Below are 22,379 nucleotides of genomic sequence, written 5' to 3'. Positions count from 1 at the left end.
CCTTGACTCTGACATATGTGGTGTAGGGGGACAAAATAAATGTATGCACGATAGCTCACGATGGTGCACACGTGCAGCCGGTTTGGGTTCCGTGTGAGTCACTGGCTTACTGGTGCTCTTTCATGCCATCCCTAGGAGGGGTGCATCACTTGAGTGGGTTGAGTCACTGACGTGGTCTTCCTGTCCGGGTTAGCGCCCCCCCTTGGGATGTGCCGTGGGGGAGATCTTCGTGGGCTATACTCGGCCTTGTTTCAGGATGGTAAGTTGGTGGTTGAAGATATCCCTCTAGTGGTGTGGGGGCTGTGCTTTGGCAAAGTGGGTGGGGTTATATCCTGCCTGTTTGGCCCTGTCTGGGGGTATCGTCGGACGGGGCCACAGTGTCTCCTGACCCCTCCTGTCTCAGCCTCCAGTATTTATGCTGCAATAGTTTGTGTGTCAGGGGGCTAGGGTCAGTCTGTTATATCTGGAGTATTTCTCCTGTCTATCCAGTGTCCTGTGTGAATTTAAGTTTAAGTTTCTCTCTTTCTGATGACCTGAGCCCTAGGACCATGCCTCAGGACTACCTGGCCTGATGACTCCTTGCTGTCCCCAGTCCACCTGGTCGTGCTGCTGCTCCAGTTTCAACTGTTCTGCCTGTGGCTATGGAACCCTGACATGTTCACCGGACGTGCTACCTGTCCCAGACCTGCTGTTTCAACTCTCTAGAGAGAGCAGGAGCGGTAGAGATACTCTGAATGATCGGCTATGAAAAGCCAACTGACATTTACTCTTGAGGTGCTGACCTGTTGCACCCTCTACAACCACTGTGATTATTATTATTTGACCCTGCTGGTCATCTATGAACATTTGAACATCTTGGCCATGTTCTGTTATAATCTCCACCCGGCACAGCCAGAAGAGGACTGGCCACCCCTCATAACCTGGTTCCTCTCTAGGTTTCATCCTAGGTGCTGGCCTTTTCTAGGGAGTTTTTCCTAGCCACTGTGCTTCTACACCTGCATTGTTTGCTATTTGGGGTTTTAGGCTGGGTTTCTGTACAGCACTTTGTGACATCAGCTGATGTAAGAAGGGTTTTATAAATACATTTGATTGAAAAAAATCTAAATATACACCTATTTCCTGTTTTGGACTAAGTTCAAATGAAATTGATCACCGGTCATCGCTAGGCCTACTTTAAATGGCCCAATAACCAAGTCCAAATGTATAGATATTGATGTATGCCCAAGACCACTTGCTGTGCTAAAATGATACTTCCTTTGAGAACACAAACACCTAGAAAATGAAGGTAAAAAAAGCCAATGCACAACAAAACAACTTGCTTGTGGGACAGAGCATACGGGCATATCTCTTATTGAGTCAGTCTGTGTTGTTTCGTGTTCCTAGTAAACAGGCACATTAGTATCCTCTCACACCCCGGCCAGCCTGCCTATCTGAGTTCTCTCACATGTCCACTGACATCTCTCCAACACAGAGCCCAGACTCAGCACAATACCTGAGTCATTCCACGAATAGAGTACATTTTGCGTCCCTTTGATATTTTAAGTAGAAATGTTGCACCAATATTGAATTTTGAAAGTGTTTTATATTAAATGCAGTGCCCTTTAAAGAGTGACTGCCTATAAAAAGCAACAAATCCATTTGAAAACAGCCTACAGTTGAAGTCGTAAGTTTACATACACTTAGGTTGGAGTCATTAAAACTTGTTTTTCAACCACTCCACAAATTTATTGTTAACTATAGTTTTTTAATTAATTTTATTTCACCTTTATTTAACCAGGTAGGCTAGTTGAGAACAAGTTCTCATTTACAACTGCGACCTGGCCAAAAATAAAGCAAAGCAGTTGAACACATACCACACAGAGTTACACATGGAATAAACAGAACATACAGTCAATAATACAGTTGAAGAAAATCTATATACAGTGTGTGCAAATGAGGTAAGATAAGGGAGGTAAGGCAATAAATAGGCCATGGTGGCGAAGTAATTACAATATAACAGTTAGACACTGGAGTGATTGATGTGCAGAAGATGAATGTGCAAGTAGAGATACTGGGGTGCAAAAGAGCAAGATAAATAAATAAATACAGTATGGGGATGAGGTAGTTGGATGGGCTATTTGCAGATGGGCTATGTACAGGTGTAGTGATCTGTGAGCTGCTCTGACAGCTGGTGCTTGAAGCTAGTGAGGGAGATATGTGTCTCCAGCTTCAGGGAATTTTGCAGTTCGTTCTAGTCATTTGCAGCAGAGAACTGGAAGGAAAGGCGACCAAAGGAGAAATTGGCTTTGGGTGTGACTAGTGAGATATACCTGCTGGAGCGCGTGCTACGGGTGGCCCGAGAACTGAACCCTGTGGCACCCCCATAGAGACTGCCAGAGGTCCGGACAACAGGCCCTCCGATTTGACACACTGAACTCTATCAGAGAAGTAGTTGGTGAACCAGGCGAGGCAATTATTTGAGAAACCAAGTCTGTTTAGTCTGCTGATAAGAATGCGGTGATTGACAGAGTTGAAAGCCTCTGCCTGGTCGATGAATACGGCTGCACAGTAATGTCTCTTATCGATGGCGGTAATGATATCGTTTAGGACCTTGAGCGTGGCTGAGGTGCACCCATGACCAGCTCTGAAACCAGATAGCATAGCGGAGAAGGTACGGTGGGATTCGAAATGGTCGTTAATCTGTTTGTTAACTTGGCTTTCGAATACCTGTTTTGGCAAGTCGGTTAGGACATCTACTTTGTGCATGACACAAGTCATTTTTCCAACAATTGTTTACAGACAGATAATTTATCTTATAATTTACTGTATCACAATTCCAGTGGGTCAGAAGTTTACATACACTAAGTTGACTGTGCCTTTAAACAGCTTGGAAAATTCCAGAAAATTATGTCATGGCTTTAGAAGCTTCTGATAGGCTAATTGACATCATTTGAGTCAATTGGAGGTGTACCTGTGGATGTATTTCAAGGCCTACCTTCAAACTCAGTGCCTCTTTGCTTGACATCATGGGAAAATCAAAAGAAATCAGCCAAGACCTCAGGAAAAAAATTGTAGACCTCCACAAGTCTGGTTCATCCTTGGGAGCAATTTCCAAATGCCTGAAGGTACCAAGATCATCTGTACAAACAATAGTACGCAAGTATAAACACCATGGAAACACGCAGCCGTCATACCGCTGAGGAAGGAGATGCATTCTGTCTCCTAGAGATGAACGTACTTTGGTGCGAAAAGTGCAAATCAATCCCAGAACAGCAAAGGACCTTGTGAAGATGCTGGAGGAAACAGGTACAAAAGTATCTATATCCACAGTAAAACGAGTTCTATATCGACATAACCTGAAAGGCCGCTCAGCAAGGAAGCCACTACTCCAAAGCCACCATAAAAAAAAGCCAGACTACGTTTTGCAACTGCACATGTGGACAAAGATCATACTTTTTGGAGAAATGTCCTCCGGTCTGATGAAACAAAAATAGAACTGTTAGGCCATAATGACCATCGTTATGTTTGGAGGAAAAAGGGGGAGGCTTGCAAGCCGAAGAACACCATCCCAACCGTGAAGCAAGGGGGTGGCGGCATCATATTGTGGGGGTGCTTTGCTACAGGAGGGACTGGTGCACTTCACAAAATAGATGGCTTCATGAGGAAGAAAAATGATGTGGATATATTGAAGCAACATCTCAAGACATCAGTTAGGAAGTTAAAGCTTGGTCGCAAATGGGTCTTCCAAATGGACAATGACTCCAAGCATCCTTCCAAAGTTGTGGCAAAATGGCTTCAGGAGGCACCAAACCTGACTCAGTTACACCAACTCTGTCAGGAGGAATGGGCCAAAATTCACCCAACTTAATGTGGGAAGCCTGTGGAAGGCTACCTGAAATGTTTGACCCAAGTTAAACAATTTAAAGGCAATGCTACCAAATACTAATTGAGTGTATGCAAACTTCTGACCCACTGGGAATGTGATGAAAGAAATAAAAGCTGAAATAAATCATTCTCTCTACTATTATTCTGACATTTCACATTCTTAAAATAAAGTGGTGATCCTAACTGACCTAAGACATGGCATTTTTACTAGGATTAAATGTCAGGAATTGAGAAAAACTGAGTTTAAATGTATTTGGCTAAGGTTTGTAAACTTCCAACTTCAAATGTATGTGGCATCAATATGAGTCAAAAACAGTTATTCTAGTGGCAAAATTTACTACAAAGTGTAAATAGGATAATTTGGGGCATAAATTCAGTCTTGTCTAAAACAGAGTTTGGCACATCCGTGCATCACAACGGGTAAATGAAGGTTGGGTTTTGATTTGATTATGTACATTTGCCCATTAACATGGGTTAAACAACTGCGGTGATTGCTTTCTATCCAATAGCGTAGACAGTGAGACAGACCTGCCCAGCATCCCGACTTTGTTTACATAAGACAACACGTCGCACATTTTTTTTACTTGAGAAATATTGCACCAAACAACTTAGTTATATGTAAAAATTGCGCAACTAAAACATCCTTGGCAAAAACGTCAACATTTATTATAGATTTCTTGAGTTTCTAGATTCATTCTGGGGATTTTGAGGAAGTGAAATAGGCTTCGGCGTCTACAGTGTCGCATGGGCGACAAACATCATTAACCAAACGCGGAATCAGTCAGGAAACCCCTCCAAGACTGAAATCTCGTTTTTCTAATGAGCAAATGAAAAACACACATGCATATTGGCATGCTCAGTGGCTCTTTAATATAGACCACATGGAACATTAAATAAATCAGATTTTTAAAATATGAATAAAGACTTGCTAAAGCGCCAAACATCTGCATTTTGACATGTCCCTCTTATGTTTTTCCCGACTTCTAGGAAGAGTTTAACCCACTTAAACCCCAAATATCGCATTTTTTTCACCATCATTGTAAAGCCCTAGTTATGTTCTTGCTTTGACAAAGTAATTTCTGACGAAAATAATCAATGTCATGTGATTAGTGATCAATTTACTTCTGTCCCTCATTTTAAAGGTCAACCCTGTTATGTGAACTGAACTCTTGTTTTAATATGGTGAAACTATTCCTTTTTTAATATTTTTTTTACTCATATACTAGTCAAATGATAGTGTAAAAGCAGGTGAGCTGGTTCTACTCTTTTTTTGGCCATTGTCTGGTGTTTTGTGATGGAAAACTAAGTGCATCGAGCATAAAACGTCAACTATGAAACCCCTAGAACGATAGGCTATACAAATGTTTAACAATTTAAAAAATATATGTGTGAAGCTTGCATTCAATTGCCCTTCCCTGTTGCACACAACAAGCTTCCATTTCCCCTGTCACAAGGGGGAGTAATGCCTGATTTAAGATGAAAACCTCAACCATGTTACTTTAAAGCCACTTTATTGGCACTTACTATAGTCTTTTTTTATGGAGAACTTGTGCTCTATGACAGAATGCTAAAATGTGTAGATTTTTTTTACTTTTTTAAAATCAAGTTACACTACCCAAAAATGTCCTCTATTCGTGAAACGACCCATCTGCATTCTGCCAGCACACTCCCAGCCTATCGATCTATTAGATTGATTACCGTAGTGCTGCAATGTCTTTGACTTTCACCCGTGACCTCCCTCTCCTTCTCCCTCATGCTATCTACTGTATTTCTCACTCACTCTCTCTCTCTCCCTCCCTCTATTTATCTCTTGCTTGCCTTTCTATCCATCTCCTCTCTCACACTGGCGGTATCTATGTGTGTGTGTGAGTGTAGAAGCCTGGTGATAATAGTGAAAGATAGGGTTGTGAAGGTGACTACAGTGGAATCACAGCCACCAACTCCCTGCTCTACTTCCTTTCATATTGACATATGCAGCCAAGCGCAAGCTGGAGCGGGGAGGGAGGGGGAAAGGGGTCAGCCCCATGGATTTTCCAGCAGGCTGAAAGTGAGACTCCTGGCCAGGCTCAGGTCCAGGCTCAAGCGTTATTTCTGTCAACTGGGAATGGGAGCCCTAAGGGCCAGAGGGGGTAGAGACAAAGGATACATTCCTCTATTTACAGTAAACAAAAGGCAAACTCATATGACAATATGGACTAATGTCTTGTTTACCTTTAAACTTCTATGTTTAAATATCAAGTAGTAATTAACACCACCACCAGATTGATTAATTCCTATGTTGAAAACGTGGCCTACCAATGAATGTAGCCTGGTGTTGTTCCATATCAGTCATACTACAGCACCTTCAAACTACTGGCAATGATATATGATAACCAGAGGGGAAAGGCATGCAAAACATGGAGGGGAGCTCACAGTACCATTTTTAGCCGTCCAAGGTGATATAATTAGCTCAAGTGTCTATCACAGCCTGTTTCATTGGCTGTTAAAGAACTCCAGGCGCTGGCCCTTTAAAAGTGATTAGGCGAGAGCAGAACACCTCCCCCTATCGGAGGCAAACAACACTGCTGAACTTGACCTGAGGTGGCTCGCTCCTCCTCCCGCCCCTTCTAAATTTCCGTTGCCAGAGCCGCGGACCACATTCCTCTGTGGCTGTGTTGACTGAACATGCGTGTTGTTGACTGAGCCGGAGAGAGCGTGATCTCTCTGAGGCTGAGCCTCTGCAGCAGCAGACTCCAGCCGCCACAGTGCAATGTGCAGACTTACGGTATGCCGTTCAACAGTCACAGAGACAACTGTACTGTACACTGCAGTGTAGTAGTTTTAGTCTGTGTGAGATAACAGCACAATGTTACAGTAAACACATGCAGTACCAGTCAAAAGTTTGGACACACCTAATTCCAGAGTTTGTCTTTATTTTGACTACTTTCTACATTGTAGAATAATAGTGAAGACATCAACACTATGAAATAACACATATGGAATCATGTAGTAACCAAAAAAAGTGTTAAACAAATCTAAATATATTTTATATTTGAGATTCTTCAAAGTAGCCACCCTTTGCCTTGATGACAGTTTTGCACACTCTTGGCATTCTCTCAACCAGCTTCATGAGGTAGTCACCTAGAATGCATTTCAATTAACAGGTGTGCCTCGTTAAAAGATTTTTGGTTCCAACCCCTGTGTCTTTGTGAGACGCAGAGTAGGTGAACGGATGATCTCTGGTGGTTCCCACCGTGAAGCATGGAGGAGGAGGTGTGATGGTGCTTTGCTGGTGACACTGCCAGTGATTTATTTAGAATTCAAGGCACACTTAACCAGCATGGCTACCACAGCCTTCTGCAGCGATACACCATCCCATCTGGTGTGCAATTATCATTTGTTTTTTTAACAGGACAATGACCTAACACACCTAAGGGCTTTTTGGCCAAGGATAGTGATGGAGTGCTGCATCAGATGACCTGGCTTCCACAAATCACCAGACCTCAACCCAATTGGGGTTTGGGATGAGTTGGACCACAGAGTGAAGGAAAAGCAGCCAACAAGTGCTCAGCATATGTGGGAACTCCTTCAAGACTGTTTGTTGGAAAAGCATTCCTCATTCAGCTGGTTGAGAGAATGCCAAGAATGTGCAAAGCAGTCATCAAGGCAAAGGTTGGCTACTTTGAATCGAAAATCGAAAATATATTTTGATTTGTTCAACACAACAACTTTTTTGGTTACTACATGATTCCATGTGTTAATTCATAGTTATTTTTTTTTTTTTTTTTTTTTTTAATTTTATCCCATTTTCTCCCCAATTTTCGTGGTATCCAATCGCTAGTAATTACTATCTTGTCTCATCGCTACAACTCCCGTACGGGCTCGGGAGAGACGAAGGTCGAAAGCCATGCGTCCTCCGAAGCACAACCCAACCAAGCCGCACTGCTTCTTAACACAGCGCGCCTCCAACCCGGAAGCCAGCCGCACCAATGTGTCGGAGGAAACACCGTGTACCTGGCCCCCTTGGTTAGCGCGCACTGCGCCCGGCCCGCCACAGGAGTCGCTGGAGCGCGATGAGACAAGGATATCCCTACCGGCCAAACCCTCCCTAACCCGGACGACGCTATGCCAATTGTGCGTCGCCCCACGGACCTCCCGGTCGCGGCCGGCTGCGACAGAGCCTGGGCGCGAACCCAGAGACTCTGGTGGCGCAGTTAGCACTGCGATGCAGTGCCCTAGACCACTGCGCCACCCGGGAGGCACGTTAATTCATAGTTTTGATGTCTTCACTATTATTCTACAATGTAGAAAATAGTCAAAATAAAGAAACTTTTGACTGGTATTGTACATACACACACACGTGTTTTGTGCAATGCTGTGGCTGCAGATGGAAGAGGCCGCAGATGGGAGGGGTTCACGGTCAGGTCGAGGAAGAGAGACTGAGCTCGGCTTCTCAGTATGAGCTCACTTAGAACTTTGGCACACTCTCCTCACAAGAGTGTTTTGTGAAATTGGTTAAACCACCGTACCATCTATTATGACAACTTTTATGCCACATTGAGTTTAACAAAAAGTATTTGAACACGAGATCTGGAAAATCCCGAATGACACAATATAAGTTGAACGTGTTCAAAGAGCTGGCACAGTTGCATTGGGTAATATTTTTTTTCCGTTCTGTAATAAAAACTTAACTCAAACAACAAATTTTAACCCAGCATTGTCCTTCGCATCCAATGCATTTAGGAGTACTGCACTCTGTTCAATTAGTTAAGATACCAAAACACAGGCTATGAGAAGGGACCAACACAAAGCCCAGCTGGTGTTGCTGTTTGATGGCTTAACACTGCTCACTCTGTCCAACTCAGAGATGAGAGCAGGGAGGAGGGGGACAGAGTTCTGATGAAGGAAGCAGAGCATAACATAGCCTTGAAACTGAAAGGGGGGTCTGTGCCTTTAAGAACAAATGCTGACTGGTTACCTCCCTCCCCTCTCCCGCCTCCTTCCTTTCCCTCTCTCAGCACTAGCCTTCCTCCCTCCCTCCCTCCCTCTTTCTTTGGTCTGAGTGAAAGTGAAAAGCTGCAGCTCCTTATCTGAGTGTTTACAGCCAGGGGTTTGTAGGCTATTAGGCAGGTCAGGTGACAGGGAGGCCGAGCAGCACCGTGACCCAGACGTTTCAGGGTGAAGGTCAACTAAGGGTGGGGGGGGTTGTGATAGGATTTACTGGGAGGGGCCAGCCGGCCAGAGGTAGATCAGTGGCGGAGACACGCAACACACAGCTGAGGACAGAAACAATTTCCAGTGCTAGCTCGGCTATCAGGTTCCCACCCCCCCTTTCTTTTTCTCTGCCATCTTTCTTTTTCCGTTCACCTCAGGAACAGCCATGTTTATTCAATCTAAACGAGTACAGCAGATTGACCAGAACAGAAAGGCTTTCAGCTTTCCAGATACAGTAGGCCAATCATATTCAGAGTGAAATGTAGAAAAATATCATAAATAAAAATACCAAGATATTAATAATTAAGAAGAAAACAAACTAAGCTAACAAGCGCCAAAACTTTAGCAAAATGTATTTTGGCTAAGAGTATTCAGGGAAATGAAAGCAATTATTGATAATGTAGCCTACACAACACACACACACACACACACACACACACACACACACACACACACACACACACACACACAAATCACACCAGGACAGTGTGCATAGCAGGGAACATCCACAGGGTTGCCTGGGCTGTACATGGGAGTACTGTACAGTACAGTATGTACAATTGCATGATGATACTGGTGGTGACATGAGAAGGTAATGAATGTGAGCATCCGTAGCTGCAGAGGGAGGGAGGGGTGGGAGGCCTGTGTGTGAATCGGGGCTGTGTGGAGACAGCCTGCCCTGGGATGCTGCTATTGCTGAGCACAGGAGGTTGGTGGCACCTTAATTGGGGAGGACAGGCTCGTGGTATTGACTGGAGCGGAATAGTGGAATGGTATCAAAGACATTGTTTCTTTGTGTTTGCTGCCATTCCATTTGCTCTGTTCCAACCATTACTATGAGCTGTCCTCCCCTCAGCAGCCTCCACTGTTGGAGTCACCCTATCTGGGCCACCGCACTGCACACACACCATTGGCAAAATTGCCACGGGGGATGGGACATGTCAATACGTCCCACCCAATATTTTCTTTAAACCCCCCCCCCAAAAATAGATATATTATTTTTTATAACCATTAAGCAATGGTTAAATGTGTAGAATTGCAGGGAATTAACTTTAACGGTCAACTTTGGGCACGAAAACGTTCCAACTCCTCCTCTTTCTCAATTTTCAAACATAAATAGGGTGTGCCTTTGTTGTGTCATACTGGTCATGCACGCCACGATAAAACATAGCTAGTTCACTAGCTAAGCTAGCTATGTGTAGTTAGCCAGTAACTCCTCCAGTATGTGTTGACTTAATTTCACAGGATTTGTTTTTGGACAAAAGATGTAGAGCACGGTTTCCCAACTGGCGGCCTGTGGGTGGTTTTATTTGTCTCCCCAAGTCTTCTGAGCAAAAAATATATATATATATTTTTATTGTTGGACATATATATATATATATATTTAAAAAAATACACCATCAAATCAGCTCAAATTTATGTTCATTTTGGAAATCTGTTCCAAAATATTTTCACGCATAATAGATATAAACTGAGTGTACAAAACATTTGCTCTTTCCATGACATCGACTGACTAGGTGAATCCAGGTGAAAGCTATGATCCCTTATTGATGTCACTTTTTAAATCCACTTTAATCTGAGGAGACAGGTTCAAGAAAGATTTTTAAACCTCGAGACAATTGAGATATGTATTGTGTGTGCCCCGGTCAGAGAGTGAATGGGCAAGATTGAAGTGCCTTTGAACGGGGTATTGATTTGTGTTAAGAACTGCAACGCTGCCGGGTTTTTCACGCTCAACATTTTGCCGTGTATCAATAATGGTTCACCACCCAAATGACATCTAGCCAACTTGACACAACTGTGGGAAGCTTTGGTGTCAACATGGGCCAGTATCCCTGTGGAATGCTTTCGACATCTTGTAGAGTCCATGCCTTGATGAATTGAGGCTGTTCTAAGGGCAAGGGGGGGGGGGGGGGGGGTGCAACTCGATATTACATGCTGACTAGATGGGGCACACTCATGCGTCTGGGTGTGCCGCCATCTCTCACATGTTGATTTTGTCCAACCACACCAGACACGATCAGGACACGCAGGTTGAAATATCAAAACGAACTCTGAACCAGCTATATTCATTTGGGGACAGTTTGAAACACATGAAACATTCATGAACATTTAGCTAGCTAGTTGCTGCTAGCTAATTTGTCCTGGGATATAAACATTGGGTTGTTATTTTACATGAAATGCACAAGGACCTTTTTTCTGGATCTTTGTTTTTACCCATTTTGACTCACACAAAATCGTATGTTCTCTACTCCAACAATTCATCCACAGAAAAAAAGGGGAAACCTAGTTAGTTTTTAGTAATCTCTCCTCCTTCAGTCTTCTTCTTCTTCTGTGGACTTTATATAGCGGTTGGCAACCAACTTTGACTGGAGTGTGGACCTCAGTTCATCTTTCAATCACCCACGTGGGTATATGCTCCTAAAAACCAATGAGGAGATGGGACTTGCAGCGTATCAAGAGTCAAAAATAGAACCTGGTTCTATTTTAGTGCCTGGCTACACAGACGCTCGTTGTCTCGCGCGAGCAGCTTGGATTAAATTATTGAATAACAAGTATGTGTACATTTATTTTGCAATGCTCACGCACACAACGCAGGCGGTGTGGTCAGCGTCTTAGGAAGGTGTTCTTAATGTTTAAGTGTATGGTCATGACCATCGGGCCGCGGCTGAATATAGTTGATGATCCCTGCTGTAGAGAAGTAAGAAATGGGACTTCTGTAGCCAAATATCTTATTCATCAATTTTTATTTATTTATTATTTATTTTAATGACCTGGTATGATGGTACAGTACATTGATCAGCTATACAGTTTAAAGGCGTTATTTGTGTTTTTGCCAAGTCAACCTTTAAAGTAACTGTCCAGTGTTTCCAGATTTCTATTAAATATATTACAATATGAGTGAAATAGTTTTCCTTCCAAAATATTGTTATTACGTATGTTAAAAATGAGCTTTTCTGTGTTGGAATGGTGTAGGCGTACGGCGACAACAGAATGGTGTATACTGGTCATTAAAAATATTAATGCGAGTAGACTGCATGGCCAGCTCATTCTCCTCAGGAAGGTGACATCATCCTCTATGAGGAAATAGCAAGCATTTTTTAAACGGTCTGTTTGAGATAGAAGTGGGGGGGGGTTTCTTCAATTTATGCTTTGGCCACAAATATGAGTATAGGATGAGTCAACAACATTATTTAGGTATGAGTTAACAGAATATTAACTTTTAAAAGTGGGATTTTCACTGGACAGTTACTTTAAAACTACAACATTTTCTCTCAGCCTCATGGCAAAATGTGTAGAAATGCATTATAAAACTGGAAATTGTTCCCTGTGCACCATGGCAAAATGTGTTGAAATGCAGGAAGTTAGCTTTTTTCACGTAATTTTTGTTGTTGTTGGGGGGGGTCTTTCAATTATCCTTCCACTTATACTGTTTTTCTAAATACCCCTCCATATAGCTCTCAAAATACCCCTCAAGAAAAGCATAATAAGTAATGTCAAACTGTGTAGAATTGCAGGAAATGCATTTTAAATATCTACACCACAATTTCGGCCATGCCACACACACACACATATATACGCACACATCCCCCCCTCACACTCGCTCTCCATCATCCTGACACACACACACCCTGTCTGTCTGCTAGGGTCAACTCACGCACAAAGGGGCTGAGGACTTCATCTGCAGTGCTGATTCCCAGCGTTCAGTATTTAAAACAGCAAAATTATTATTTTAACTGCATACGGACGCCAAATTGTTCCCATAATATTTTCATTGTAACAGAGGCTTACAGTCACAGATTATTCAATTTTTATGATCCTTTTATTTAATGACAGGCTGTGCTCCTCCCTGCCACTAATGACACCTAATAGAACAGCCTATTCACCTAATAGTGGGCACACAGGCCCATTGTGTGTCTATCCTAATGGTTGTGGGTTATGTGGGGTGGCCTGGCAGGCTGATCGGGACCCACGGCAGGGGCCAGGGAAGAGCTGCCCCATCAGAGGATGAGCCATGTAGCAGTGGATATGCAGAGTGGTCCTAGCTGATGTCTGCTGGCACCAGCCCTGAGAGACAGCCCTCCTGCCTGTGCATCAGCTGGCGCCCAGCTTTCCCCGCTAACTACCAGGCTACACCCTTTTTTATTCAACACTGTAAATTTTAACACATCTCCGAGGCTGGTGTTCGAAACCCATGTTCATTTAAAATTATTTACACTGTCACACAAACCAACTTCTACAGCACAGTGCTGTGACAGAGTAAAACAGATGTTTAAAAGGTCCCAGAGCACGGTGCTAGGTCTGCTGCTGCAGGATGTGTGCGTTTACACACCACCCCTGGACAGGGCTGAACATCCACTGAGTCTTCACTATGACTCAGCATCTACGTAGACTTCCTCCTATGTCACTGACGCTTAAGGATACTTCCTACCTATAGTCTGTTCCTAGTAAAACACATAGGCGTCATAATTCTAGTAATTATTTGCCGTTACTGTATGGGGAGGAAATATATATTCTAAATGGTCAACAGTTGACTGACTTCTGATAAAGACAATAAAGAGGGAGAATGCGCGTGTGTGTGTTTGTGAGTGTAGTACACGTACCTCTCTCCTGTACGAAGTAGGCCAGGTAGAGGTCCAACTCCTTGACCGAGACGCTGATGTGGTGTGGCTGGACACAGAGGATGGGGTTGTTGCATGGCCCAGCCTTGACCAGGCGCTCTCCGTCCGTGCTCTCCAGCGGGATGCCCTTGAACAGGATGACCATGACCAGGTCCAGCCTCCACACCTTGTCGGCCTGACGCAGGCAGTCGATCCTCCTCATCTTGCCCTTCTGGTCAGGGTTGGAAAGGACGCAGCAGGGGGGCTTCTTCCCCGTGATGGACAGCACAAAGTCCTCGCGGCACTCGGGCCGGATGTCCTTGCGGAGTTTGGCCAGCAGCCGCGATGCCCACTTCTGCTTGACCTCGGGTTTCTCTCCCAGCAGCTCGTCCTTCACTGCCCGCTCTTCCTCCTTGGTCATCCTCTTCTCGTGCTTCTTGAAGTACTTGCGTTTGCGCGCCTGCAGGTTGAACCAGGTGTAGGCAAAGGCACGCACATGCGGCAGTAGGGCCTCGATGAACGGATGAAACTCATCCTGGAGAAGGAGACAAGAGAAGGGGTCAGTACTACTGCACCAGAAAAGACCATGCTGTATGAACCGTAACCGTAAACAGCATCTACAGTACGTGTGTATGGAACAAATGAGCGTAAATAAAATACAAGTTTAACTATAGTGGTTCTTTGTCTCCATGCTCAGTGAAACACCACCACCAACACTAATCATTTATTCAATTATGCTTTGTTGATTGTTTTCCTTCTTTGTGGTCCGATTTTCAACAACCAAAATATACATCTGCGTGCCTTTGGGGAACCTCACAAGCCAGTTGCTTTGCTGTTTAGAACACAACCGTTCAGCAATATCCTCTTGGTATCTCTAATTACTTCCATATTTCCACAGAGCAAAAAGCCCATATACACCAGCCTGCCCCCACCTAGTAATTCCAGGGTTTTTCTTTATTTGGACTATTTTCTACATTGTAGAATAATAGTGAAGACATCAAAACTATTAACTAACACATATGGAATCATGTAGTAACCAAAAAAAAGTTTTAAACAAATCAAAAACTCTTTTAGATTCTTCAAAGTAGATCAGTCAATCCGGAAATTTTCAAGAACTTTGAACGTTTCTTCAAGTGCAGTCGCAAAAACCATCAAGCGCAATGATGAAGCTGGCTCTCATGAGGACTGCCACAGGAAAGGAAGACCCAGAGTTACCTCTGCTGCAGAGGATAAGTTCATTAGAGTTACCAGCCTCAGATTGCAGCCCAAATAAATGCTTCACAGAGTTCAAGTAACAGACACATCTCAACATCAACTGTTCAGAGTTGAAATTATAAATATATTTTTATTTGTTTAACACTTTTTTGGTTACTACATGATTCCATGTTATATCATAGTTGTGATGTCTTCACTACTATTCTACAATGTAGGAAATAGTAAAAATAAAGAAAAAACCTGGAATGAGTAAGTGTCTAAACTTTTGACTGGTACTGTATAATATGCAAAACTATATGGTATTAAATATAGGCACGGTGCCTGCGTGTATGTGTTTGCACGTATGCAGGTTGAGCCAAACAATGTATTTGTTTGTGAGAACATAGTTGTTTGTGAGCACAAAGGCTATAAATGCATGCATATGTATGTGTTTGTACTTTGCACATGGAGGCCAATGAATTTTGAGTGACTGCGTGCAAAGAGATCATCCATCCAAATATAATCAAATGAAACTTGCACATATAAGCAGAGTTAAAGATGTATTGCGAGTATAGTGTTCAAATTGGTACAAGCCATTTGCCCTGCTGCCCTTTTGGCTTAGTATGTTTGTCCTGGTGTCTAAGAGGTTTAACCCTTTGTGGAATACAAATGTTACAATATCAACTATTCAGTGATCATCATCTCTTTCATAAAACTGTACAATTCCAAATAGAACATTCTGGAATCTCTTTCCTCAAAGGGTTAATATGTTGATTAATGGAGTCTCTATGGGCTGCTTGGTGTCCACACACAGAGGTTGGAGCAGAGTGGAGTGTGAAGGTGCTCCAGAGAGCCAATACAGGCCCTAGGAGCCGGCCCAGGGAGTGTAATTGGACATGACTGTGGCACTCTGCAGATCTCATGCAATAAACAGTCTGCAGCACTGCTCTCAGCAGCACAACATTTTAAATGCTTCCAGCTGTCTCAACCATGGCTGCCTGCTCCAAGCAGACGACATCGGTTTCAGATAAATCTTTAAAAAACCCATCCCTCCCACACTGATGTTTCATTTCATCTGGGATGGCCAATGTATTCTTTCCTTTGTTCTTGAAAAGTAACACTACTGTTTGTATTAAATAAAATATGCATCATGTCCTTGAGGGCATTCTGTATGATAAGGTTTATGCTTTAAAAAAAAAAAAAATGTAATCGCATTAAAACATCTGTGGTGACATCCTTCATTCAAGGTTTATTCAGTCTGGCTTCATTGTATTCCGTTTCGGGACAGTTGTAAAAACCAATATATTGAAAGCAGTGACTCCACTGAGAAGAGGAAGCCAGACTTATACCTTCTATTTTAAACTAACAGCAGGGCAAATTGTGTTTTCATGTCCGCTTATGTCAACTTTATATCTGAACAGGGTTCAAAGAAAACAGTCAGCTGTAATTCCGGGGTTCAGAGTCCCTTGTCTTGGCTTGTTGAATGCAAAGCACACATACACACATCTACAATCAGGGGCGGAAGAGGGATCATGGAGAAGTGATAGAGTTACGTTCCAAAGCTAACAAAGAGAAACTCTCCTGATAGAAACCAGAGGCCTGGAAACAAGACAGACAATCTGATGAGGCCTTTATGAATTTCCAAAAAGAGAAGGCAATTCAACACTGCCACGGGTACAACAATCTCTCAGTACATCTATCTAACATCGACATAACGTTTGGGTTTTGAACTGAACGTTTAAAGTAGAGCTGCATCTCTCCTGTCAAAATGAAGAGAAGTTAGCTTCCATTTCAGGCATTCATAAATCATGTGTTTTAGCCAAATGATAACACCACAAAACGTTTATAGGGAAAAGCCTGAAGATATTGTAACAGTTTGAGGCCAAGGCCAAATCCATTTTCAATGTGTGCTATACTTCTCAATTGGGGGCTTATTTAACAGTCTAGCCCAGACATACAAGACTCCTAACCATGGATGTTCTCCTCCCTGGCCCATGTAAAATTGCTCTCATTAAACACATTGAGCTGGAATCTCCACCAACCACTCCTGCGGCAAAAGTAAACACTAATTAGGATTTCACTGAGGTTAGTTCATATTTTTGAAATATTCCCAAGATGTTTAGAGTGAACTCCAAACATGTTAACTGGAGTTAAAGGGGTGCATTTCTGATCTTTAGGGTAGGTCGCTCTTTTCCACTTATCCCTGCCTCCACTTTTATGATGTTCTTATGTTTTCTTAGCTCTTTCCATCCACATACCCCCTAGCTATAGCCTCCATCTGTGCAAACCAGACTTTTACAGGCCCCTAATGGTAGTCTCTAGCCACACAAACCTGTCCCTCTTTCACCTGTGCTCCAGCGTCTCTTCAGCCCAACCCCACCCCAATACACAGGTGAATAGAGGTCTGAGACCAAACAGACGCCTTCATTGAAATGTACCCATTAACCTAGCCGCAAAACAAGTGCTGCCTTAAGGCGTGTTTACTACAGTAACACGAGGATGAAAAAGCTGCGCAGAGGGAAGGAGTTGAGAAGCAGGCCCTCGCTCTCCTCTTGCCTTTCCATATTAGGCCTGGACCTGCTCCAATGGAATGCTCTGATTTTCCTACAATCAAAATCAAAAGGTTGCCTCGACTTTAGATCTGTTTACGCTCTGACGATGAGAATGTTATTGATAAACAGAAGTGATGAATGAGTTCCCTATTGCAAACAGACTGCAGATCTCTGATCAGAGCCTGGGTCTGAAGGCAGCTCAGCGCAGAGGCCTGCTGAGAGATCTGCTCTGTGCACCTAGCTCAGTCTGGCCACTCAATGGTATCCCTTACAACAAAAAACACTTGGTTTTCAGACACGTGTGAACAAATCACATCCGAAAAATTCCACGTGAATGTCTATTTATTTTATGATCCCCCCCCCCCCAAGAAGCAGACACAAGGTTTTCAGACATGTGAAGTTTCACATGTTAACTTTTCATGTGACATTTATTTTTCCCATGTTTATTTTTTACCACTTCCAGCTACATCTGGTTTCCCATCCAGGGACAGACCAGGACCAACCCTGCTTAGCTTCATAGGCAATCCAGCAGTGGGATGCAGGGTGATATGTTGCTGGAATGAACCTGCCAAACTTGCAACTGCAAAAAAAGGCATCCAAAACAAAGGCCAGCGTAACATAATATTTATTTCACTGAAAACAATTTTTTGGCATCCATTTACAATTAATTTCTTCTCGCATTTTGAAATGATTTCCTTGTAATATTTCGTCTTGCAATCAATACTTTTGGGTTTATGTTTTGCTTTCAATATCATCATTTTTGTTTGCAATAATGAGAATTTTGTTCTCGACTTCTGAAGCTTGCTTGATAATGGCGCAAAAGTAACTCACTCACTAGAGGATCGCACCATATTATAACACTATTACTCTTTTAAAAGGTGTTTAAAGCAGCAATCCTTGATTAAAACATCAACAAAGTGACCTCCCCGCCACAGTTTCAGTAAAAAGCTGAGGGATGGGGCTTGAGAAATGCAACCACAAAAAACATAATTAAATTGTTGCCAGCACTCAACCACTATCAAATCCATAGACTATGCTATGGATGCAAGGACTGACTAACCACGATATCAAAATTATAGTTTTAACCATGTTTTTAGGATATACAGTTGCTGTTTACGCTTTGTTTACAAACATTGGAGAAAACAAGCTAATATTTGGAGTTAGGATGGGGTACGACAATTCAACCTGGTTTCAGAGTATTATTCTGTATGAATGAATTACATTTTATTTTTGTGTCAAATCGCCACTTGGCAACCCATCCCTTATGGGATTAATTGACACAACAAAATATTACAATAATTAACTGTGATAATTAATTGATCATTCTTCTTCTGGTGTTCTCTGCAGTTCGCATTGCATAAAGAGTGAAACATTATTTGATAAAAATCTATAATAATAGTAAATAAGGTTATCCAAACAATAATTATATCCCTGGAGCAGAAAAAATCTATACATACATAACCATAAATACACACATATATATACACATACAGTGCATTCTGAAATTATTCAGACCCTTTGACTTTTTCCACATTTTGTTACGTTACAGCCTTCTTCTAAAATTGATTAAATATTTTTTTCCCCCTCATCAATCTATACACAATACATTGTAATGACAAAGCAAAAACAGATTTTTTGAAATGTTTGCAAATGTACATTAAAAAAAATATCACATTCACATAAGTATTCAGACCCTTTACTCAGTACATTGTTGAAATACCTTTGGCAGCGAATAATCCTCGAGTCTTCTTAGGTATGACGCTACAAGCTTGACAACTTTATTTGGGGAGTTTCTCCCATTCTTCTCTGCAGATCCTCTCAAGCTCTGTCAGGTTGGATGGGGAGCGTCGCTGCGCAGCTATTTTCAGGTCTCTACAGAGATGTTAGATCGGGTTCAAATCCAGGCTCTGGCTGGGCCACTCTAGGAAATTCAGAGACTTGTCCCGAAGCCACTCCTGCATTGTCTTGGCTGTGTGCTTAGGGTCATTGTCCTGTTTGAAGGTGAACCTTCACCCCAGTCTGAGGTCCTGAGCGCTCTGGAGCAGATTTTCATCAAGGATCTCTCTGTACTTTGCTCTATTTATCTTTGCCTTGATCCTGACTAGTCTCCCAGTCCCTGTCGCTGAAAAACATACCCACAGCATGATGCTCCCACCACCATGCTTTACCGTAGGGATGCTGCCAGGTTCTCTCAAGACATGACGCTTGGCACTCAGGCCAAAGAGTTCAATCTTGGTTTCATCAGACCAGAGAATCTTGTGTCTCATGGTCTGAGAGTTCTTTAGGTGCCTTTTGCCAAACTCCAAGCAGCCTGTCATGTGCCAGAAGAACGCTGGAGCTCTGCCAGAGTGACCATCGGGTTCTTGGTCACCTCCCTGACCAAGGCCCTTCTCCCCCGATTGCTCAGTTTGGCCATGCGGCCAGCTCTAGGAAGAGTCTTGGTGGTTACAAACTTCTTCCATTTAAGAATGATGGAGGCCACTGTGTTCTTGGGGACCTTCAATGCTGCAGAAATGTTTTGGTACCCATCCCCAGATCTGTGCCTCGACACAATCCTGTCTCGGAGCTCTACGGACAATTCTTTCAACCTTATGCCTTGGTTCTTGCTCTCACATGCACTGTCAACTGTGGGACCTTATATAGACAGGTGTGTGCCTTTCCAAATCATGTCCAATCAATTGAATTTACCACAGGTGGACTCCAATCAAGTTGTAGAAACATCTCAAGGATGATCAATGGAAACAGGATGCACCGGAGCTCAATTTCGAGTCTCATGGCAAAGGGTCTGAATACTTACAGTTGAAGTCGGAAGTTTACATACACTTTAGCCAAATACATTTAAACTCAGTTTTTCACAATTCCTGACATTTAATCCAAGTAAAAATTCCCTGTGTTAGGTCAGCTAGGATCACCACTTTATTTTAAGAATGTGAAATGTCAGAATAATAGTAGAGAGAATTATTTATTTCAGCTTTTATTTCTTTCATCACATTCCCAGTGGGTCAGAAGTTTGCATACACTCAATTAGTATTTGGTAGCATTGCCTTTAAATTGTTTAACTTGGGTCAAACATTTCAGGTAGCCTTCCACAAGCTTCCCACAATAAGTTGGGTGAATTTTGGCCCATTCCTCCTGACAGAGCTGGTGTAACTGAGTCAGGTTTGTAGGCCTCCTTGCTCGCACACGCTTGTTCAGTTCTACCCTCAACTTTTCTATGGGATTGAGGTCAGGGCTTTGTGATGGCCACTCCAATACCTTGACTTTGTTGTCCTTAAGCCATTTTGCCACGACTTTGGAAGTATGCTTGGGGTCATTGTTCATTTGGAAGACCCATTTGCGAACAAGCTTTAACTTCCTGACTGATGTCTTGAGATGTTGCATAATTTTCCGGCCTCATGATGCCATCTATTTTGCGAAGTGCACCAGACCCTCCTGCAGCAAAGCACCCCCACAACATGATGCCGCCACCCCCGTGCTTCACGGTTGGGATGGTGGAAGGCATAAATTCAGCCTAGGTATAATTTACATTACATTATTAGTGAGTCTTATGGTTGTGGAAGGCCTATATTCCGCCTAGGTTTAATTACACAAGCTCTAAATTCATTATATTATTGCTGACTATTTTAAATCCAGTGTATTTGACCTTTAATTGTACAACGTTTATTTAGAGAAAACATTATTTTTTAAATCTAGATATATATTGTGAATCGCCCATAAGTTCGAAAAAAATAGAGATATGAGTTTTAGGCCATATCGCCCAGCCCGATGTGAAAATGAACATTTTACATGTTTTTTTTAAAGGGATATACTGGTGGCTACTGGAGTCAGAGTGGCCAGAAATAACTTTAGTCTAGGCCCCTGCACACAGAGAGGAAAGACACAGAGGAAAGGCATGGCCTTAACAGCTGTATTTATGCAGTAATTGAATAATTTTGTTATTGCAGAGCCCAGGGAGATGTGCTTTTATTCCTGCTCGTTGCTCGGATACCATTTTTTATTTTGTCTTAAACAGAAAATGTAATTTATTTGCCAATCTTTTTTCAATGAGAGAGGAATTGGGAGGCGTTTGGTCTTTCTAGCAGATGAGAGAATGGTGGAGTTGTGGTCAGATGCACGTGTCCCGACCCAAGCATACACAGAGAGGAGAAAAAGTGTTCTTACAGTTAACAAAATAAATCTAAGTGGTGGAGCTTCCAAATGACTTCTACAGAATCTACCAACTCTGCCATAAGGAAGGTTGGTATAGCCTTATTCTATTTTGCATTGTGAATATTGTAGGTACGATATTATGACATCAACTTAAACTGAAGAGATTTTTTTTCTTCATATTCTCTTTATCCAGGCAAGTGCCATGGAGAAGTTATTAAACTCTGAATTTATGCCTTTCTAAGCTTTCATGACAATAATCCCTCCCTCCCCACACCATCCTGCACTGTAACTGCACCAATCGCCAGAGGCTCTGGATTAAAATTGAACAAAATCTCTCTCTCTGCCCCTCCCTCCCCTTTTCTCTCTCTCGTTTCAATGCGAATGGTAGTAGAATACTAAAATAGCCTGTTGCCAACAATCTGAAAAATGCTCTCTGCTAGTACCAAAAAGGCCTTCCAACCACACTTCCGGCCAACTCCACCTACAAAGAGGCACAATACTGCAGAGAAGGGAACCAGATTTAGAAAGAAAGTGACGAGGGTGTGACTGGCTAGACACTGACCATTCACGAAAGTGTCTGCAATGTCTGTCTCCTCCAGACCATAAACTCAATTCCACTAGTTTCAGAGGCATTCCTTATTATGATGTTAAACGATATCATTCCCCTCAAGAACAAACCAACAATCATAACCCCAAGAGTGCACCACTCTCACACTTCTCTATTACAGGAATGTGCCTGTGTGATTCTGAATGTCAATAACGGTTGGCTCCATTACTGACTAATAACAGAGCTAGTTAGGGAAAGTGTGTTGGCGTGTTTCCAGCA

The 22,379-nt window shown here is 42.7% G+C and overlaps 1 protein-coding gene across 2 annotated transcripts in view; it reads right to left on the bottom strand.

The window, feature by feature from the left end:
- The window catches only part of LOC120054830 (nuclear factor 1 C-type-like), a 109,479-nt gene that overhangs the window by 63,968 nt on the left and 23,132 nt on the right, over positions 1-22,379 (bottom strand). For both annotated transcript variants that reach the window (XM_039002482.1, XM_039002483.1), the window contains exon 2: positions 13,662-14,193. In XM_039002482.1, coding sequence (XP_038858410.1) covers positions 13,662-14,193 — 532 coding nt within the window. The remainder of the gene's footprint in view (positions 1-13,661; positions 14,194-22,379) is intronic.

This window comes from Salvelinus namaycush, chromosome 10 (genome assembly GCF_016432855.1).
Source record: "Salvelinus namaycush isolate Seneca chromosome 10, SaNama_1.0, whole genome shotgun sequence".
In the NCBI taxonomy this organism is placed as follows: domain Eukaryota; kingdom Metazoa; phylum Chordata; class Actinopteri; order Salmoniformes; family Salmonidae; genus Salvelinus; species Salvelinus namaycush.
This window is presented reverse-complemented; position numbering and strand designations above follow the sequence as displayed.